Source organism: Zonotrichia albicollis, chromosome 1 (genome assembly GCF_047830755.1).
Source record: "Zonotrichia albicollis isolate bZonAlb1 chromosome 1, bZonAlb1.hap1, whole genome shotgun sequence".
NCBI classification, from domain to species: Eukaryota; Metazoa; Chordata; class Aves; order Passeriformes; family Passerellidae; genus Zonotrichia; species Zonotrichia albicollis.
Genome location: NC_133819.1, coordinates 156,105,291 through 156,119,964, shown reverse-complemented (window position 1 = coordinate 156,119,964; position 14,674 = coordinate 156,105,291). Strand labels below are relative to the sequence as shown.

The following is a 14,674-nucleotide window of genomic DNA, read 5'->3' as shown; positions in this document are numbered from 1 at the left end:
GGGAACCCCCAGCACTCAGGCTGGGAGCTGGGCACAGAGAGGAACACAGCAGGACGTGCCACGGGGTGGAAGAGCAAGCCCAGGCGGTGGGGATCCCACCTCCATGGCTCCAAGGGTTCGAAGTGCTGCTCCAACGGTGCCTGAGGGGTTTGCTCCACCACCTACAACTCTGTGCACATCCCTGACCTGCACAGGGGGTCCAGCCCCACCATCCCCAGTGATGGTCCCTGGGGACCAGCCCAGGGATGATGTAGGCTGGCTGGGAAGAGGGACAGCCTCCCTGTGTACCACCACCACTAAGGGGGACCCGCAGCCCAGTACCTCCTCTGCCTTCTGCTGCAGCAGCGCTGCCTCCTGTTTCAGCTTCTCCTTCTCCTTCTCCAGGTCAGCGATGGCTTTCCGCAGCTTTTCGGCATCCTCATCGCTCTGGTGTCTCTGGATCTCCAGGGTGTGCACCATCGTCATCTTCTCCTGTGTGGCCAGCTCAGTCTCATGCAGCCTCTCACTGATCTCCTCTGCCTGCTTTTTGAACCGCTTGGCTTCCTCCTCAGCCTTGGCCTGGGCCATGCTCATCTCTGCCACCTGCAGCTTGAGGCGCTCGGCCTCAGCCGTGATGTCCAGCTGCCGCCGGCGCTCAGCCTCCAGTGTCTTCTGGAAGCCCTCGGTCTCCTCAGCCAGGCGCTGCTGCATCTGCTCCTTGTCCTCCTGCAGCTTCTTGGCGTGTTCCTGCGCCAGATCCTTCTGCTTCTGCAGCATTTCAGCCTCGGCCCGCAGCCGCGTGGCCTCCTGCACCGCCTGCATCTTCTCCTTCAGCATCTTCTCTGCCAGTGCCCGCTGCTGCGCCAGGTCATCCTCAGCCAGCTGCCGCATGCGGGCGGCCTCCTGCGCCTCCACGCTCAGCCGGGCCACCTCCTCTGCCACCTGCTTCATCTTCTCTGCCTCCTCCGCCAGGAACTTCTGCGTGTTGTCCTTGTCCTTGAGGATCAGCGCCTTGTTCTCCTCCTCGATGCGGCTCTTCAGCTTGGCCAGCTCCTCCATCTGCACCCGGACCTTGAAGAGTTCCTCCTCCACCTGGGCCTTCTGCCGGACAGCGTCTGTCACCTCCTCCTTCAGCCGCTGCAGCTCCTCATCCAGGATGCCCTTCTGGTGGTCTGTCTCATCCAGCTGCAACTTCACCTTGGTCAGCTCCTGCTCCACCTGCGCCTTCTGCCGCAGTGTCTGCTCAGCAAACTTCTTGTGCTTCTCCATCTCGGCATCGGCCAGCTGCTTCTGCCTCAGGGCCACCTGCTCTGCCTGCGCCCGTTTCGCTGCCTCCAGCTCAGCCTCCTTCCGCAGCTTCTCTGCGTCCGCCTGCGCCTGTGCCTTGGCCTGCGCCTCCTCCTCTGCCCGCTGCTTCAGCCGCTCAGCCTCCTCCACGCGCTGCCGGGACAAGCTGGCGTCCTGCTCGGCCTTGCCACGGGCAAACTCGGCCTCCTCGGCCGCCTGCCGGGCCCGGTCAGCCTCCTCGCGCAGCCGGTCCAGGAGGCTCTGCTCCTGCTGGCGTGTCTGCAGCAGCTCCTGCTCCTTCTGCTGCACGGCAGCCAGGTGCGCCTTCTCCTCTGCGGCAATCCGCTTCTGCGCTGCTTCCCGTGCCAGCTGTATCTGCCGCTCTGACTCCTTCTCCGCCAGTTCCTTCTGCCGCCGTGCCTCCTCCACCATGGCCCGCAGCCGCTCCACCTCCTCCAGGGCCAGCCGCCGCTGCCGCCCGGCCTCCTCCTCGGCCGCCAGGATGGCCTGCACCTTCTCTTCGGCCTCACGCCGGCGGCCCTCCTCCTCCAGCGCCAGGGCCCGCTGCCGCTCGGCCTCCCGCTCCGCCTGCTCCCGGCTGCGCTGCACCTCCTCTGCCTCCCCACGGATGCGGTTCAGCTCCCGCTCCAGCTCGCTCTTGCCAGCTGAGGCCCTCTCAAAGCTGGCCTTGAGGGCGCGGATCTCCTCCTCCACCTGCCGCCGCTGCCGCAGCGTATCCTCCACAAGCCCCTTCTGCCTCTCCAGCTCGCTCTCTGAGGAGCGCTTCAGCAGGGCAATCTTCTCCTCGATGTCCTGCTTGTGTTGGGCCGCCTGCTCCTCCAGCAGCTTGCGCTGGTAGGCCTCATCCTCCGCCAGCCGCCGCAGCCGCTCATTCTCCGCCTCCTTCTCCTTCAGCGCAATCTCCGCCTCCGCCTTCAGCCGTGAGGCCTCGTTGATGGCCGCCAGCTTCTCCTTCAGGATGCGCTCAGCCTCGGCCCGCTGCCGGGTGGCCTCTTCTTCTGCCAGCTGCCGCTGCCGCTTGGCCTCCTCAGAGAGGGCGCGCAGGCGGGCGGCCTCCTCGGCCAGCTCCCGCAGCTTGTTGGCCTCCGCCTCCAGCCGTTGCTTGGACTTCTCGCTGCTGGAGCGCGACTCCTCCTCTGTCTTGGCCTTGCTCTCCAGCAGGACCTCCATCTCTGCCCGCAGCTTGGCCAGCTCCTCCTCCAGCTCTTTCCTCCTCTGGATGGCCTCATTCACCTCGCCCTTCAACCGCGAGAGCTCTTCCTCCAGGAGCAGGCGCTGCTGCTCCCCGTTATCCATCTCCGCCTTCAGCCGAATCAGCTCCTGCTCCGCCGCCAGCTTCTGCTGGGCTGTGCCCTCTGCCAGCTCCCGCTGCTTCTCCAGCTCTTCCTCCGCCAGCTCCTTCTGCCGCACGGCCACCTCCTCTGCTTTGGCGCGCTTGCGGGCCTCGCGCTCTGCATCCTCCTTCTGCTTCTCGGCCTCCTCCTGTGCCAGTGACTTCTTGTGGGCCACCTCTTCAGCCTGCAGCCGCAGGCGCAGTGCCTCGTTGGCCTTCTGCCGCCAGCGCTCCAGCTCCTTCTCAGCCTCCTCCCGCGAGCGCTCGGCCTCCAGCTGCTGCTTCTTCAGCCGCTCGGCCTCCTCCTGCAGCTGGGCCACCACATCGTGCTCCTGCTGCAGCGACAGCTCCAGCTGTGCTGTCTTCTCAGCGAAAGAGAGCCTCTTGCTCTGCAGCTCGGCCTCAGCGCTGCGCTGGGCCACCTCCTGGGCCACCTGGATCTGCCGGTCCTTCTCGGCCTCTGCCTGCCGCATGCGTCGCTCAGCCTCCTCCGCCTGCAGCCGCAGCTGCTCCAGGTCTGCCACTGCCTTCTGCTTCTCCCGGGCCGCTTCGCGCTCAGCCTGCACCTTGCGCTTCAGCTCCTCCTCCGCCTCGCGCTTCTTCTGGCTCTCCTCCTTCACCTGCCGGCGCAGGCGCTCGGCCTCCTCCTGCGCCTGCCGCTTCTGGCGCTCGGCATCTTCGGCACGCGCCCGCAGCTCCTGCAGCTCTGTCTCTGCGCTCTCCCGCTGCTTCTCGGTGCTCTCCAGCTGCAGGCGGATGAGGCGGATCTCCTCCTCCACTTTCTTGCGGTTGTATTCGGCCTCCTCGATCAGCTTCACCTTGGACTTGATCTGGTGGTCCGAGTTCTGCCGCAGCTGCATCAGCTCCTGCTGGATGTTCTGCTTCTGCTGCTCGGCATCCACGGCCACCACCTCCCGCCGGGTGACCTCCTCCTGCATGCGGAGCTGCAGCTCCCGCGCCTCCGCCTCCGCCTGTGCCTTGGCTTTGGCGTGGGCCTCGGCCAGCTGCCGCTGCTTCTCCAGCTGCGCCTCCACCTCCGCCAGCCGCTTCCTCTCCTCCTCTTTCAGCTTCTCGGCGGCTTTCTGGAGGGGAAAGAGGGTGCAGGGGACAGAGAGGGGAGAGAGAGACAAATCACAAGGGATGCGATCGCGCCGTGGAATCGATGCTGGCCCAGCCGCACACTGCCGAGACAGCGGAGGTGTGGCAGATGCGCGTGGAATGGCTTCGGCCCCTGGGCCACCGCACGAGCCGGTGACGCCAGCTTCCAGAAGATATGTGGCACGACAGGGGACACATGACAGCACAGGCAGACAGGCAACAGGAGCCAGACAGCAGCGCAGGAAGCCACGCTCCAGAGAGAAGGGACAGAGAGCGAGCGGAGCCCAAGCGATGAAGACGATGCGAGCAGCGTGCACATCACCACCCTGGCTCCCCCTGCGAGGGGGCTGGCACAGACAGCCCCTGCCGTGGGGAAAGAAGAGAGACAGACGGAGCACCAGGAGCAGAAGAGAGGGGAGCGGTGCAAGGGCGGTGCCAGCAGAGCCTTCCCTGCCAGGAAAGCCTCAACAGGAGAGAGCAGTTCAGCTGGTTCAAACCTCTCCCAGCCCTCTCCAGGCAACTGGGAACAAAGGGCCAACGCAGCTGGCGCACCACATGCACCGTGAGCGAGGCAGCCGCACGCTCCACAGGGCCCAGGCACAGGCAGCACATGCAGGGGAGCCAGACCCCACACCAGACCCCTGGTCCCGGAGCAGCACAGATGTCGAGGAGGGCGAGGAGGAGAGGGTGAGCCGTGGGCAGGCGGAGGGTGCCACGGGGAGAGGGCATGCTCAGAGTACCTGGTGCACGGCTGCCAGAGTCATCCTGGTTTTTTACCCTCCATTAGATCCCCACCAACACAAATATTCCCCAAGATAAAGCACTGGCAAAGCGGCTCCAAGGGCAGAAACCAAGAGTTAGAGAGGTTACCCCGCGCCAGACCCCGCGGGCCAGCGCCCAGCACAGCAGCATGCGCAGGCAGGTGCTGACTGCACTACGTGTATCTGGGAAGTGCCTCCTACCACCAGTCACACCAGAGCCCCCAGTGCCCAGAGCCAGCTTGTCTCGGAGACCCCCTGTATGCAGAGCCAGCAGCCTTGCTCCCAGGAGCCCAGCAGGGAGCAGGAGTTAGAGGCCGTGGGCCAGTATTAGTGATAGGGCCAGAGTCATGGCCATGGGCCAGTGTTAGTGATAGGGCCGGAGTCATGGCCATGGGCCAGTATTAGTCATGGGTCTGGAGCCACAGCCATGGGCTGCTGTTAGTGATGGGGCTGGTGTCACAGCCATAGGCTGGCATTAGTGTGGGGCCAGAGTCATGGACATGAGCTACCACCAGTGAAAGGGCTGGAGTCAAGGCCGTGAGCTGGTGTTAATGATGGGGCTGGAATCACAGCCATGGGCTGGCATTAGTGGTGGTACCAGAGTCATGGATGTGAGCTACCACCAGTGAAAGGGCTGGAGTCATGGCTGTGGGCTGGTGTTAGTGATGGGGCCAGGGCTGGAGCCACAACCATGGGTTGCTGTTAGTGATGGGGCCAGGGACCCCGTGAACTGCGCTTCTTTTGGTCACACAGCTGGCCATGCTGCCCTGCACCACTCCCTACCTCCTCGTCCTCCAGCCGCCGCAGTGTCTCGGTGATGAACTTGATGTACTGGGTGGTGAGCGTGGTCAGCTCACTGTACTGCGTCCGCAGGTCCACGTACTGTGGAGACAGGGGGTCAGCACAAGAGAGGGGAGCTTACCCACCAGTACCCCAGCAATGATGGGGCTGCACGACCACGTGCCACAGTCCCAAATTCACCCCTTCAGTGAGCAGCCACGCCCCAGGAGCTGCAGGGCACCCCCAGCCAGTGGCAGTGAGACCCCTCCTCACCTCCTGGATGATGCTGTCAGATGCCGACTGCACTTTGGGCTTCTTGGCCGGCGATGCCACTGGCTCCACCTGTGCCTTGAAGCTCACCAGCTGCAGCTCGTAGTCCTGATGAGGAGAGAGTGATCAAAGCTCTGCCACCCCCGAGCCCACCCCCTGCAGGACACGGTGCTGCCTCCCCAGGCCCACCTTGATGGCATCGATGTACTGCTTGGCATAGCGCTGGCACTCCTCCACCTTCTCCTTGTGCTGCTCACACTCCTCCAGCAGTTTCTGGCGAGACACGTGTGGGTGAGCCCAGGCGTCCCACGGCCACCCAAAAGCACATCTCACCCCAACATGGCCAGGGATGGCCAAGAGCACCATTTGCCCTGACTTGGCTGGGAATGGTCAGGAGCATCCCTCACCCTGCTGCAGCCGGGAGCATCCCCCAACCCACTGGGGATAGTTGAGAGCACCCACCCACCACGTGCCATGGCCAGGGATGGTCCCATTCCTGCTGCAGCCACCCAAGAGCAACACTCAACATGCCATGGCTGGAGACGGCCAGGCACTCCCCTCACTCTGCCACAGACAGAGATGGGCACACATCTGCACTCTGCTTGGGATGGCCAGGGGAATCCCTTGCAACACCATGGCCAGGGATAGCTGAGATCACCCCTCATCCTGCTGTGGAATGCCTGGGAGCACCCCTAGCCCCACTGGGGATGGCCAGAAGCACCCCTCACCCTGCTGGGGATGCCCAGGAGCACTCCTTGCCCCACTGGGGATGCTCAGGAGTGCCCCTTGCTCCATTGGGGATGCCCAAGCACACCCCTCACCCTGCTGGGGATGCCCAGGAGCACTCCTTGCCCCACTGGGGATTCCCGGGAGCACCCCTTGCCTCCATGGCCCGCCCCACCTTGTCCCACAACTAGCCCTACCTTGTCCCACGGCCAGCCCTGCCTTCCCCCACAGCCAGCCCTACCTTGCCCCCACGGCCAGCCCTACCTTCTCCTGCAGCAGCTGCTCACGCACGGCCTGGCTGTCGGTGATGGGCACAGCCTGGATGGCCTCCTGGCGCTGCCGGGCGTCGTGGATCCACTGGCGCAGCGCGTCGCAGCTCTGCCGGTAGTAGCCCAGCTGGCGGCCCAGCTGGTCCAGCTCACGCTGCCGCAGGTCGGCCTGGCCCAGCACAGCCTGCCAGCGCTCCAGCAGCTGCTGCACCCGCTCCCGGTACCGCTCCAAGTCCACATCCCGCTCGCTGTGCCCGCGCACCATCCGCTCGTTGACGTCCTTGGCCTTGCCCAGGTCGGTCTCCAGCGTGCTGAAGAAGGGCTGGTGCCCCTCGGCCTGTGCCCGCAGCCGCTGTGGCAGATGGGCAGTGGTCAGGGCCGGCTGTGGTGTCCCCAAGGCACCCCCCGGGTCCCCTTGGCACCCCCAGAGCCCCCAGTACCTTAAGCTCAGCCTTGCTGGCCTCCAGCTCAGCCAGGTCGGCCGGCACTGCCTGCACGTCCTTCAGCTGCTCCTCGTACTTGCGGAGCAGCTCCTCAGCCCCCTGCGTGCTCCGGATCACCAGCCCGATGGTCTTCAGCCTGCAGCACAGGGGTGGAATCAGTGGGAGCAGCCGGGAGCGGGATGGGAGTGGGATGGATCAGCTGGGATCAGGATGGGAGCGGGCAGCCCAGGAAGAGCAGCACTGCAGACCCAGGAGGGAAGGAAAAGGGGAAAAGGAAAAAAGGGGGAAAAAGGGAAAAAGGGGAAGTGGGGAAAAGGAAAAAAAGAGAAAAAGAAAAAAAGGGGAAACCATAAAAGGAGAAAAGGAAAAAGGGGAAAAAGGGGGAAAAGGGGCAAAAGGGGGCAAAAGGGGGGAAAGGGGGGAAAAGGGGAAAATGAAAACACGGGGGAAAGGGGAAAAAGGAGGAAAGGAATAAAAGGAGAAAAAGGGGAAAAGGGAAAGGGAAAAAAGGAAAAAGGAAAAAAAAGGGGAAAAGGAAAAAGGGGGGAAAAAAGAAAAACAGGGAAAAGGAGGAAAAAAAAGAGGAAAAGGAAAGAAAAAGGAAAAGGAAGAAAGGGGAAAAGGAAAAAAGGGAAAAAGGGGAAAAGGAGAATCTGGAAGAAAAGGGAAAAAGGAAACAAAAGAGAACAGGAAAAAAGGGGGAAAGGGAGAAAAGCAGCAAAGGGAAAAATAGGGGAAAAGGGAAAAAAGAAAAAAAAAAGGAAAAAGAAAAAAAAGGGAAAAAAGAAAAAAAAAGAAAAAGGGGGAAAAGGGAAAAAAAGGAAAAGAGAAAAAAGGCAAAAGAGAAACAAAAGGAAGAAAAGGAGAGGGAAGGAAAAGAAAGGGAAAAGCATGCTGGCTCTCCCCAGATTCCCCACGGCCCCCCAGGTGCCCAGGCTCGTTTCCAGGTGCCAGGGCTGACTCACTTCTCCAGGTAGATGCTGGACAGGCTGTAGACCTGCTCCATCTTGCGCAGGGTGACCTCCAGCTCGGAGCGCAGCACGGGGGCCGAGCCCGCCTGCTCCGGCTGCGCCAGCACCTGCTCTGTCTTCTCGCTGACCTTGGCCAGGTTCTTCTGAATGCCCTCCAGCTCCAGGTGTGTTTGCTGCAGGGAAGGAGTCCCTCAGTCCCAACCCTGACTGAATGCTCCCCTCCTCTTGGATCCCAGGAGGAGCAGAGCAGGGGAAGGCTCTGTAGCCCATCAGTGCAGGTGGACAGGGGAGGTTGAGGAGGGATATGGGGAAAACTCCTCCTGGAGGGGCTCTCCAGCCCTGGCACAGCTGCCCAGGGCAGGGCTGGAGTGCCACCCCTGGGGGGACTTTACAGCCCTGTGGCTTACTTGGGGACATGCTCAGGGGTGGCCTTGGGTGGGCTCAATGGGCTCTGAGGGCTTTTCCAACCCAAACCATTCCCCCAGGTCCATCCTGGCACTGAGGTGGCCATTTGTGTGCACGACACGTGTCACACGCATGTAACAGGACTGGGGTCACCCTGGAGGTGTCACCCTGAGGATCTTGGGGGGAAGCACTGGGGCAGTTCCCCTGGGCTCCCACATGTGTCCCACACGTGTCCCCCACATGTGGGAGATGCACTAGGGCAGTTTTCGGGCTCCCACATGTGGGGCATGCACTGGGGCAGTTCCTGGGCTCCCACACATGAGGGATGCACTGGGGCAGTTTGCACTGGGGCAGTTCCTGGGCTCCCATATGTGGGGGATGCACTGGGGCAGTTCCCCTGGGCTCCCACATGTGGGGGATGCACTGGGGCAGTTCCCCTGCACTCCCACATGTGGGGGATGCACTGGGGCAGTTCCCCTGCACTCCCACATGACTGGGGCAGTTCCCTGGGCTCCCACACATGGGGGATACACTGGGGCAGTTCCCCTGCACTCCCACATGTGGGGGATGCACTGGGGCAGTTCCCTGGGCTCCCACACATGGGGGATGCCCTGGGGCAGTTCCCCAGGCTCCCACACATGTCCCACACGTGTCCCACACCTGCTGCTCCGCCTGGCGCTGGGCGCACTCGCGCAGGGGGTCGGCCTTGAGGGGCAGGCGCAGGCGGTGCACGGTGCGGCTCTCGCAGCTCTCCAGCTGCAGCCGGATGTCCTTCAGCTGCGAGATGTAGCTCTTGCACAGAGACTCGTCCTGCTCTCCTGTGGGGACAGCGGGGATGGCTCAGTGACCTGGGACACCATGGGGACACCACAGGGACCCACAGTGACACCGGGATGGCTCAGTGCCCTGGGGACACCCTGGGGACCCACAGCAGGGAGAGGGGACACACAGATGGCTCAGTGCCCTGGGACACTGTGGGGACACCGTGGGGACCCACAGTGACACGGGGATGGCTCAGCACCATGAGGACAACACAGGGACCCACAGCAGGGAGAGGGGACACTGGGATGGCTCAGTGCCCTGGGACACCATGGGGACACCACGGGGACCCACAGTGACACCGGAATGGCTCAGTGCCCTGGGGACACCACAGGCACCCACAGTGACACCAGGATGGCTCAGCACCATGAGGACAACACAGGGACCCACAGCAGGGAGAGGGGACATGGGGATGGCTCAGTGCCCTGGGACACCACGGGGACTCGCAGTGAAACTGGGATGGCTCAGTGTCATGGGGACACTCTGGGGACCCACAGCAGGGAGAGGGGACACACGGATGTCTCAGTGCCCTGGGACACCACAGGGACCTGCAGTGACACCAGAATGGCTCAGTACATGGGGACACCCTGAGGACCCACAGTAGGGAGAGGAGACATGGGGATGGCTCAGACTGAGGGGACAACATGGGGACCCATGGTAGGAAGGGGAGATGGAGGGATGGCTGAGCACCCTGGGGACACTCTGAGGACCCACAGCAGGGAGAGGGGACATGGGTATGGCTCAGACTGTGGGGACATCCTGGGGACCCATGGTGGGAAGGGAGGATGCAGGGATGGCTCAGCACCCTGGGAACACCCCACAGACAATGTGAGGATGGGGGAGACTGGGACAGCTCAGCACCATGGCAATACCCCAGGGACACCACAAGGATCTGCAGGTCACCCCAGGGACACCACAAGGACCTGCAGGTCACCCCAAGGAGCCGGGGAAACCCTGGGCACCCCCATTGTTCAGAGGGGCAGAGAGGGCACACCCACCTTTCTCCTGGCTCCGCAGCAGCAGCTCGTACTTGTGCGTGCACGCATTGTAGTCGCGCTCCACCTGCAGCCGGTCGTCGGGCTGGAAGCTCTGCGAGTCCTGGCTGTCCCGCAGGAACTCCTGGTAGTGCCTCTCCAGGCTGGACAGCACCTGGCGCACCTCCTCGGCCGGCAGCGTGCGGAACTGGGGGGGATACGGCCCTGTCAGCCCTTGCTGGGACCCCCGGGACCCCCATGGGGCTCCGAGACCCCCGGGAACTCACCGTGACCTGCGTCCAGGAGTGGATCTGCTGGATGTCCCGCATCAGGTACTGCCAGGCGCGGAGGCTGCGCAGGTCCTGGTGCAGCTGCTGCCACAGCCCCAGCAGCTGCTGGTGGGTGGCCTCCAGCCTGTGGGGATGGGGAGTTAGAGAGGGGCACACAGCGGGGACACCCGGGGGGGTGCAGGGTCACCGTCCCCACCTGTGCACGGCATCCAGAGCCTCCTTGTTGGGGGGTGGCAGGAGGAAGCAGACCGAGGGCACGACGGCCTCGCTGCCGCTGGCGCTCTGCACCCGCCACTGCTGCGGCTGCGCGTGGTTCACCAGGGCACAGGTGTCGTTCTTGTGCACGGTCACCTGCGGGGCAGGGGGTCAGGGTGGGGTGTGGGCCTTGTGTCCATCTGTGCCTCTCCCATATTCCCCAGTGTGTCACCATATTCTGCAGTGTGCCCCCATATTCCCCAATGTCCCCCCAATATTTCCCAGTGTGCCCCCATATTCCCCAGTGTGCCCCCTGATATTCCCCAGTGCGCCCCCATATTCCCCAGTGTCAGCCACATTCCCCAGTGCTCCTCCAATATTCCCCAGTGTGTCCCCCTATATTCCCCAGTGTGTCCCCACATTCCCCAGTGTCCCCCAAATTCCCCAGTGTCCCCCCTGATATTCCTCAGTGTGCTCCCCATATTCCCCAGTGTCCCCCCACATTCCCCTATGGGCCTGGTGTGGTCTCAGTCTGGGTGGGGGTCCCTTGTATTCCCCCTTGTGTGTCCCCCATGGGGCTGGGGCAGCATGAGAGAAGGAGGAGAGGACCCCTATGTGTCCCCTTGTTCCCCCAGGGTCCCCCTCAGACAAGAGGGAGGGTCCTCCTGTGTCCCCCCCATGGGGCTGGGGCAGCATCAGAGCGGGGTGCTAGACCCACCATGTCCCCCCACATTGCCCCACATCCCCCCACGGCCTCCCCAGGTGGACCAACCCCAATCCCAGCCTCGTGTCCCCCTCACCTCCATTTGCTTGTAGTCACAGACGGCCTGGATGGGGGGCCGGCCCTGCAGGGGTGTCGAGGGGCAGCGTGGCTTCAGCTGCACGATGGTCCTGGCACGGCGGGACAGAGCTCCCAGCTGCGCCCCCAGCTCCGCCAGCTGCTCCTTCTGCTCCTGTGGGGCACGTTTGGGACACCTCAGGATTTGGGGTGCCCCATGGTGTGGAGGGGCAGCAAAATTTTAGCGAGGTACCAGCTTTTTTGAGAGAGCTCAGAAATATCAGGAGGTCCCAAAGGTTTTGGGAGCTCTTGGGATTTTGGTGGGGGGTCCTGGGAGTTTGGGGAGGGGTCAGGAATATGAGGCGGGGGGGTCACCCTGGTCTGTTGCAGCAATGGATGTGTTGGGATCACCCCAGGGGCTGCAATGGGGTGGGCACCTCAGTGTCACAGACAACTTTTATGAAAAATTCTTTTCTTAGGATTTTTCCTCCTGAGAAGCTGGGAGGCCTCAGGAACAAAATGTAAACAATGGTTATCTGCTGCTGTGGAACGCAACAGGTGCATCTGTGATTGGTCTCATGTGGTTGTTTCTAGTTAATGGCCAATCACAGCCCAGCTGGCTCAGACAGAGAGCCGAGCCACAAACCTTTGTTATCATTTTTTTCTATTCTATTCTATTCTTAGCTAGCCTTTTGATGAAATCCTTTCTTCTATTCTTTTAGTATAGTTTTAGTGTACTATATATCATAAAATAATAAATCAGCCTTCTGAAACATGGAGTCAGATCCTCGCCTCTTCCCTCATCCTCAGACCCCTGTGAACACGGTCACACACCAGCACTCTGCAGCTGCACACCCCAGGGGCTGCTGTGGGGCTCTGATTTTGGGGGCTGCCACGTCAGAGTCGCCAGGGGCTGGGGTCACCCTGCATGTGGGGTCAGCCTGGGGCTGCCATGGGGCTGGGGTCACCCTGGAGGTGTCACCCTGAGGATCTTGGGGGGCTCCACTTGGGCAGCCCCTGGGCTCCCACCCGCCCTCAATACAAGGTCATGCAGCAGGGTCACCCTGCAGATCTGGGGAGGGTCATCCTGGGGGTCCCCCCCAGGTCTGGGGATCTCGCTGGGGGTCTCCCCAGAGTCTGGGGGTCCCCCCGGGGGCCTCGGGGGTGCCCTCACCGCCAGGTCCTGCAGCAGGTCCTCGAGGCGCGTGGCCGTGGTGCCACGGTCGCAGCTGAACTTGCGCCGCATCGTCTCCTCCGTCTTGCGCAGCAGCTCCTCAGCCTCCCGCACCTCAGCAAAGAACTGGGGGGGCCAGAGGTCAGAATTGGGGGTCACGCCCTCCCTCCCACTCCCAACCCTGCCCTGGCACCCCCTGTACCTGGAAGTAGTTGGTGTTCTCCTTCAGGTGGGTCTCGATGCAGCAGCAGAGCTGGAGCATCCAGCTCCACTGGGTCTGCAGCGCCGCCAAGAATGCCTGGGGGGAACGGGGGGGACACCAGGGCTGGCACCGAGGGCACCTGCACCGCTACGGGGGCTGGCACCCTCACCTGACCTGCAGCCACACCTGCACCCGCACTGCTACAGGCAGCCACACCAGTGACCCTGAGTGACCACTGCAACCCACACCAGTGACCCCCAGTACCTGCTGCACCCCACACCAGGGACTCCCAGTCACCACTGCACCCCACACTGCTGACCCCCAGTGACCACTGCACCCCACCATTTGCCCCCAGCCCCACGCCCCCCAGCCCCTCTCACGCCCCCCATTTGCCCCCAGCCCCTCTCACACCCCGCATTTGCCCCCAGCCCCTTCTGCCCCTCAGTGCCCCCATTCGCCCCCAGCCCCATGCCCACCTCCAGAGTCTGTGCCCCGGGGTGCTCCTCCCGCAGCAGCCGCTCCCCTGAGGTCCGCAGTTCCTGGATCCGCCGCTCCCGCAGCTCCAGCTCCCGCATCAGTGCCTGCGGCGGGGACAGGGTCACACTCGTGTGCACGGCCAGGGGACAGGGCTCACACTCGTGAGCAGGGCCGGAGGGCAGGGCTCACACACGTGTGCACAGCCAGGGGGTTGGGTCAGGGCTCACACTCGTGTGTAAGGCCAGGGGGCAGGGCTCACACACATGTGCACGGCCAGGGGTTGGGTTGGGGCTCATACTTGTGCAGGGCTGGGGGGCAGGAGGCCATGGGGGCAGGGCTCACACACGTGTGCACGGTCAGGGGGTTCAGTCAGGGCTCACACTCGTGTGTAAGGCCAGGGAGAATGGGGGGGTTCAGGGTTCACACACATGTGTAGGGCCAGGGGGCAGGGAGGGGGTTCAGGGCTCACACACGTGTGCACAGCTCTGTGTGTATGGTTACAGCTGGGGCTGTGTGTGCAAGGGGGACTCTGGGGGTGCTCAGAGGGTTATGGGGGTTCTGGGTATGGGGGGCACACGGGGGCTCAGTACTGCAAAGCAGGGAGGGGACCATGGGACACAGCCGTGTGCGTGTCCGTGTGTGGGGATGGCACGTGTGTGTGTGTGTGTGTGTGTGTGTGTGTGTGTGTGCGCACGTCCATGGGTGTGTGTGCATCCATGGGTGTGTCCACGTGGAGTAGCTGTGCCCTCCATGCTTGTCTGCCCACATGCATGTCCATGTTGTGTCTATGCCCATCCCTGTGTCCATGCCCATCCCTGCATCCGTGTCCATGCCCATCCCTGTGCCCATGTCATGTCCGTGTCTATGTCATGTCCATGCTCATCCCCATGTCCGTGTCCATCCCTGTGCTTGTGTCCATGCCCATCCCCATGTCTCTGCCCATGCCAATCCCTGTGCCTGTGCCCATCCCCATGTCCATCCCTGTGTCCATGCCCGTGTCCATGTCCATGCCCATCCCTGTGTCTGTGTCCATGCCCATCCCCATGCCGTGTCCGTGTCTGTGTTCATCCCTGCATCCATGTGGTGTCCATGCCTATCCCCATGTCCATGTCCATCCCTGTGTCCATACCCATGTCCGTGCCTATCCCTATGCCCATCCTGGTGTCCATGCCCATCCCGATGTTGTGTCCGTGCCCATCCCTGTGCCCATGTCCTCTCCATGTCCATCTCTGTGTCCTTGCCTGTGTCTGTGCCCATCACTGTGCCCATGTTTTCGTCTGTTCCCATTCCCATGTCCACGTTGTGTCCATGCCAATGCCCATGTCTGTGCCCATCCCTGTGCCCGTGTCCATGCCCATGCCTGTACCTATGTTGTGTCCATGCCTATCCCCATGTCCGTGCCTGTGCCAATCCCCATGCCCA

The 14,674-nt window shown here is 62.8% G+C and overlaps 1 protein-coding gene across 1 annotated transcript in view; it reads right to left on the bottom strand.

Annotated features, from left to right (window-relative positions):
- Positions 1-14,674, bottom strand: part of LOC102070503 (plectin) — an 82,109-nt gene that overhangs the window by 48,965 nt on the left and 18,470 nt on the right. The window contains 15 exon segments of the mRNA XM_074535405.1: positions 322-3,702; positions 5,263-5,361; positions 5,533-5,637; positions 5,719-5,802; positions 6,520-6,876; positions 6,965-7,103; positions 7,933-8,111; positions 9,004-9,161; positions 10,161-10,344; positions 10,424-10,550; positions 10,623-10,777; positions 11,422-11,574; positions 12,574-12,699; positions 12,776-12,871; positions 13,252-13,356. Of these exon segments, the coding sequence (XP_074391506.1) occupies positions 322-3,702; positions 5,263-5,361; positions 5,533-5,637; positions 5,719-5,802; positions 6,520-6,876; positions 6,965-7,103; positions 7,933-8,111; positions 9,004-9,161; positions 10,161-10,344; positions 10,424-10,550; positions 10,623-10,777; positions 11,422-11,574; positions 12,574-12,699; positions 12,776-12,871; positions 13,252-13,356 (5,448 nt within the window).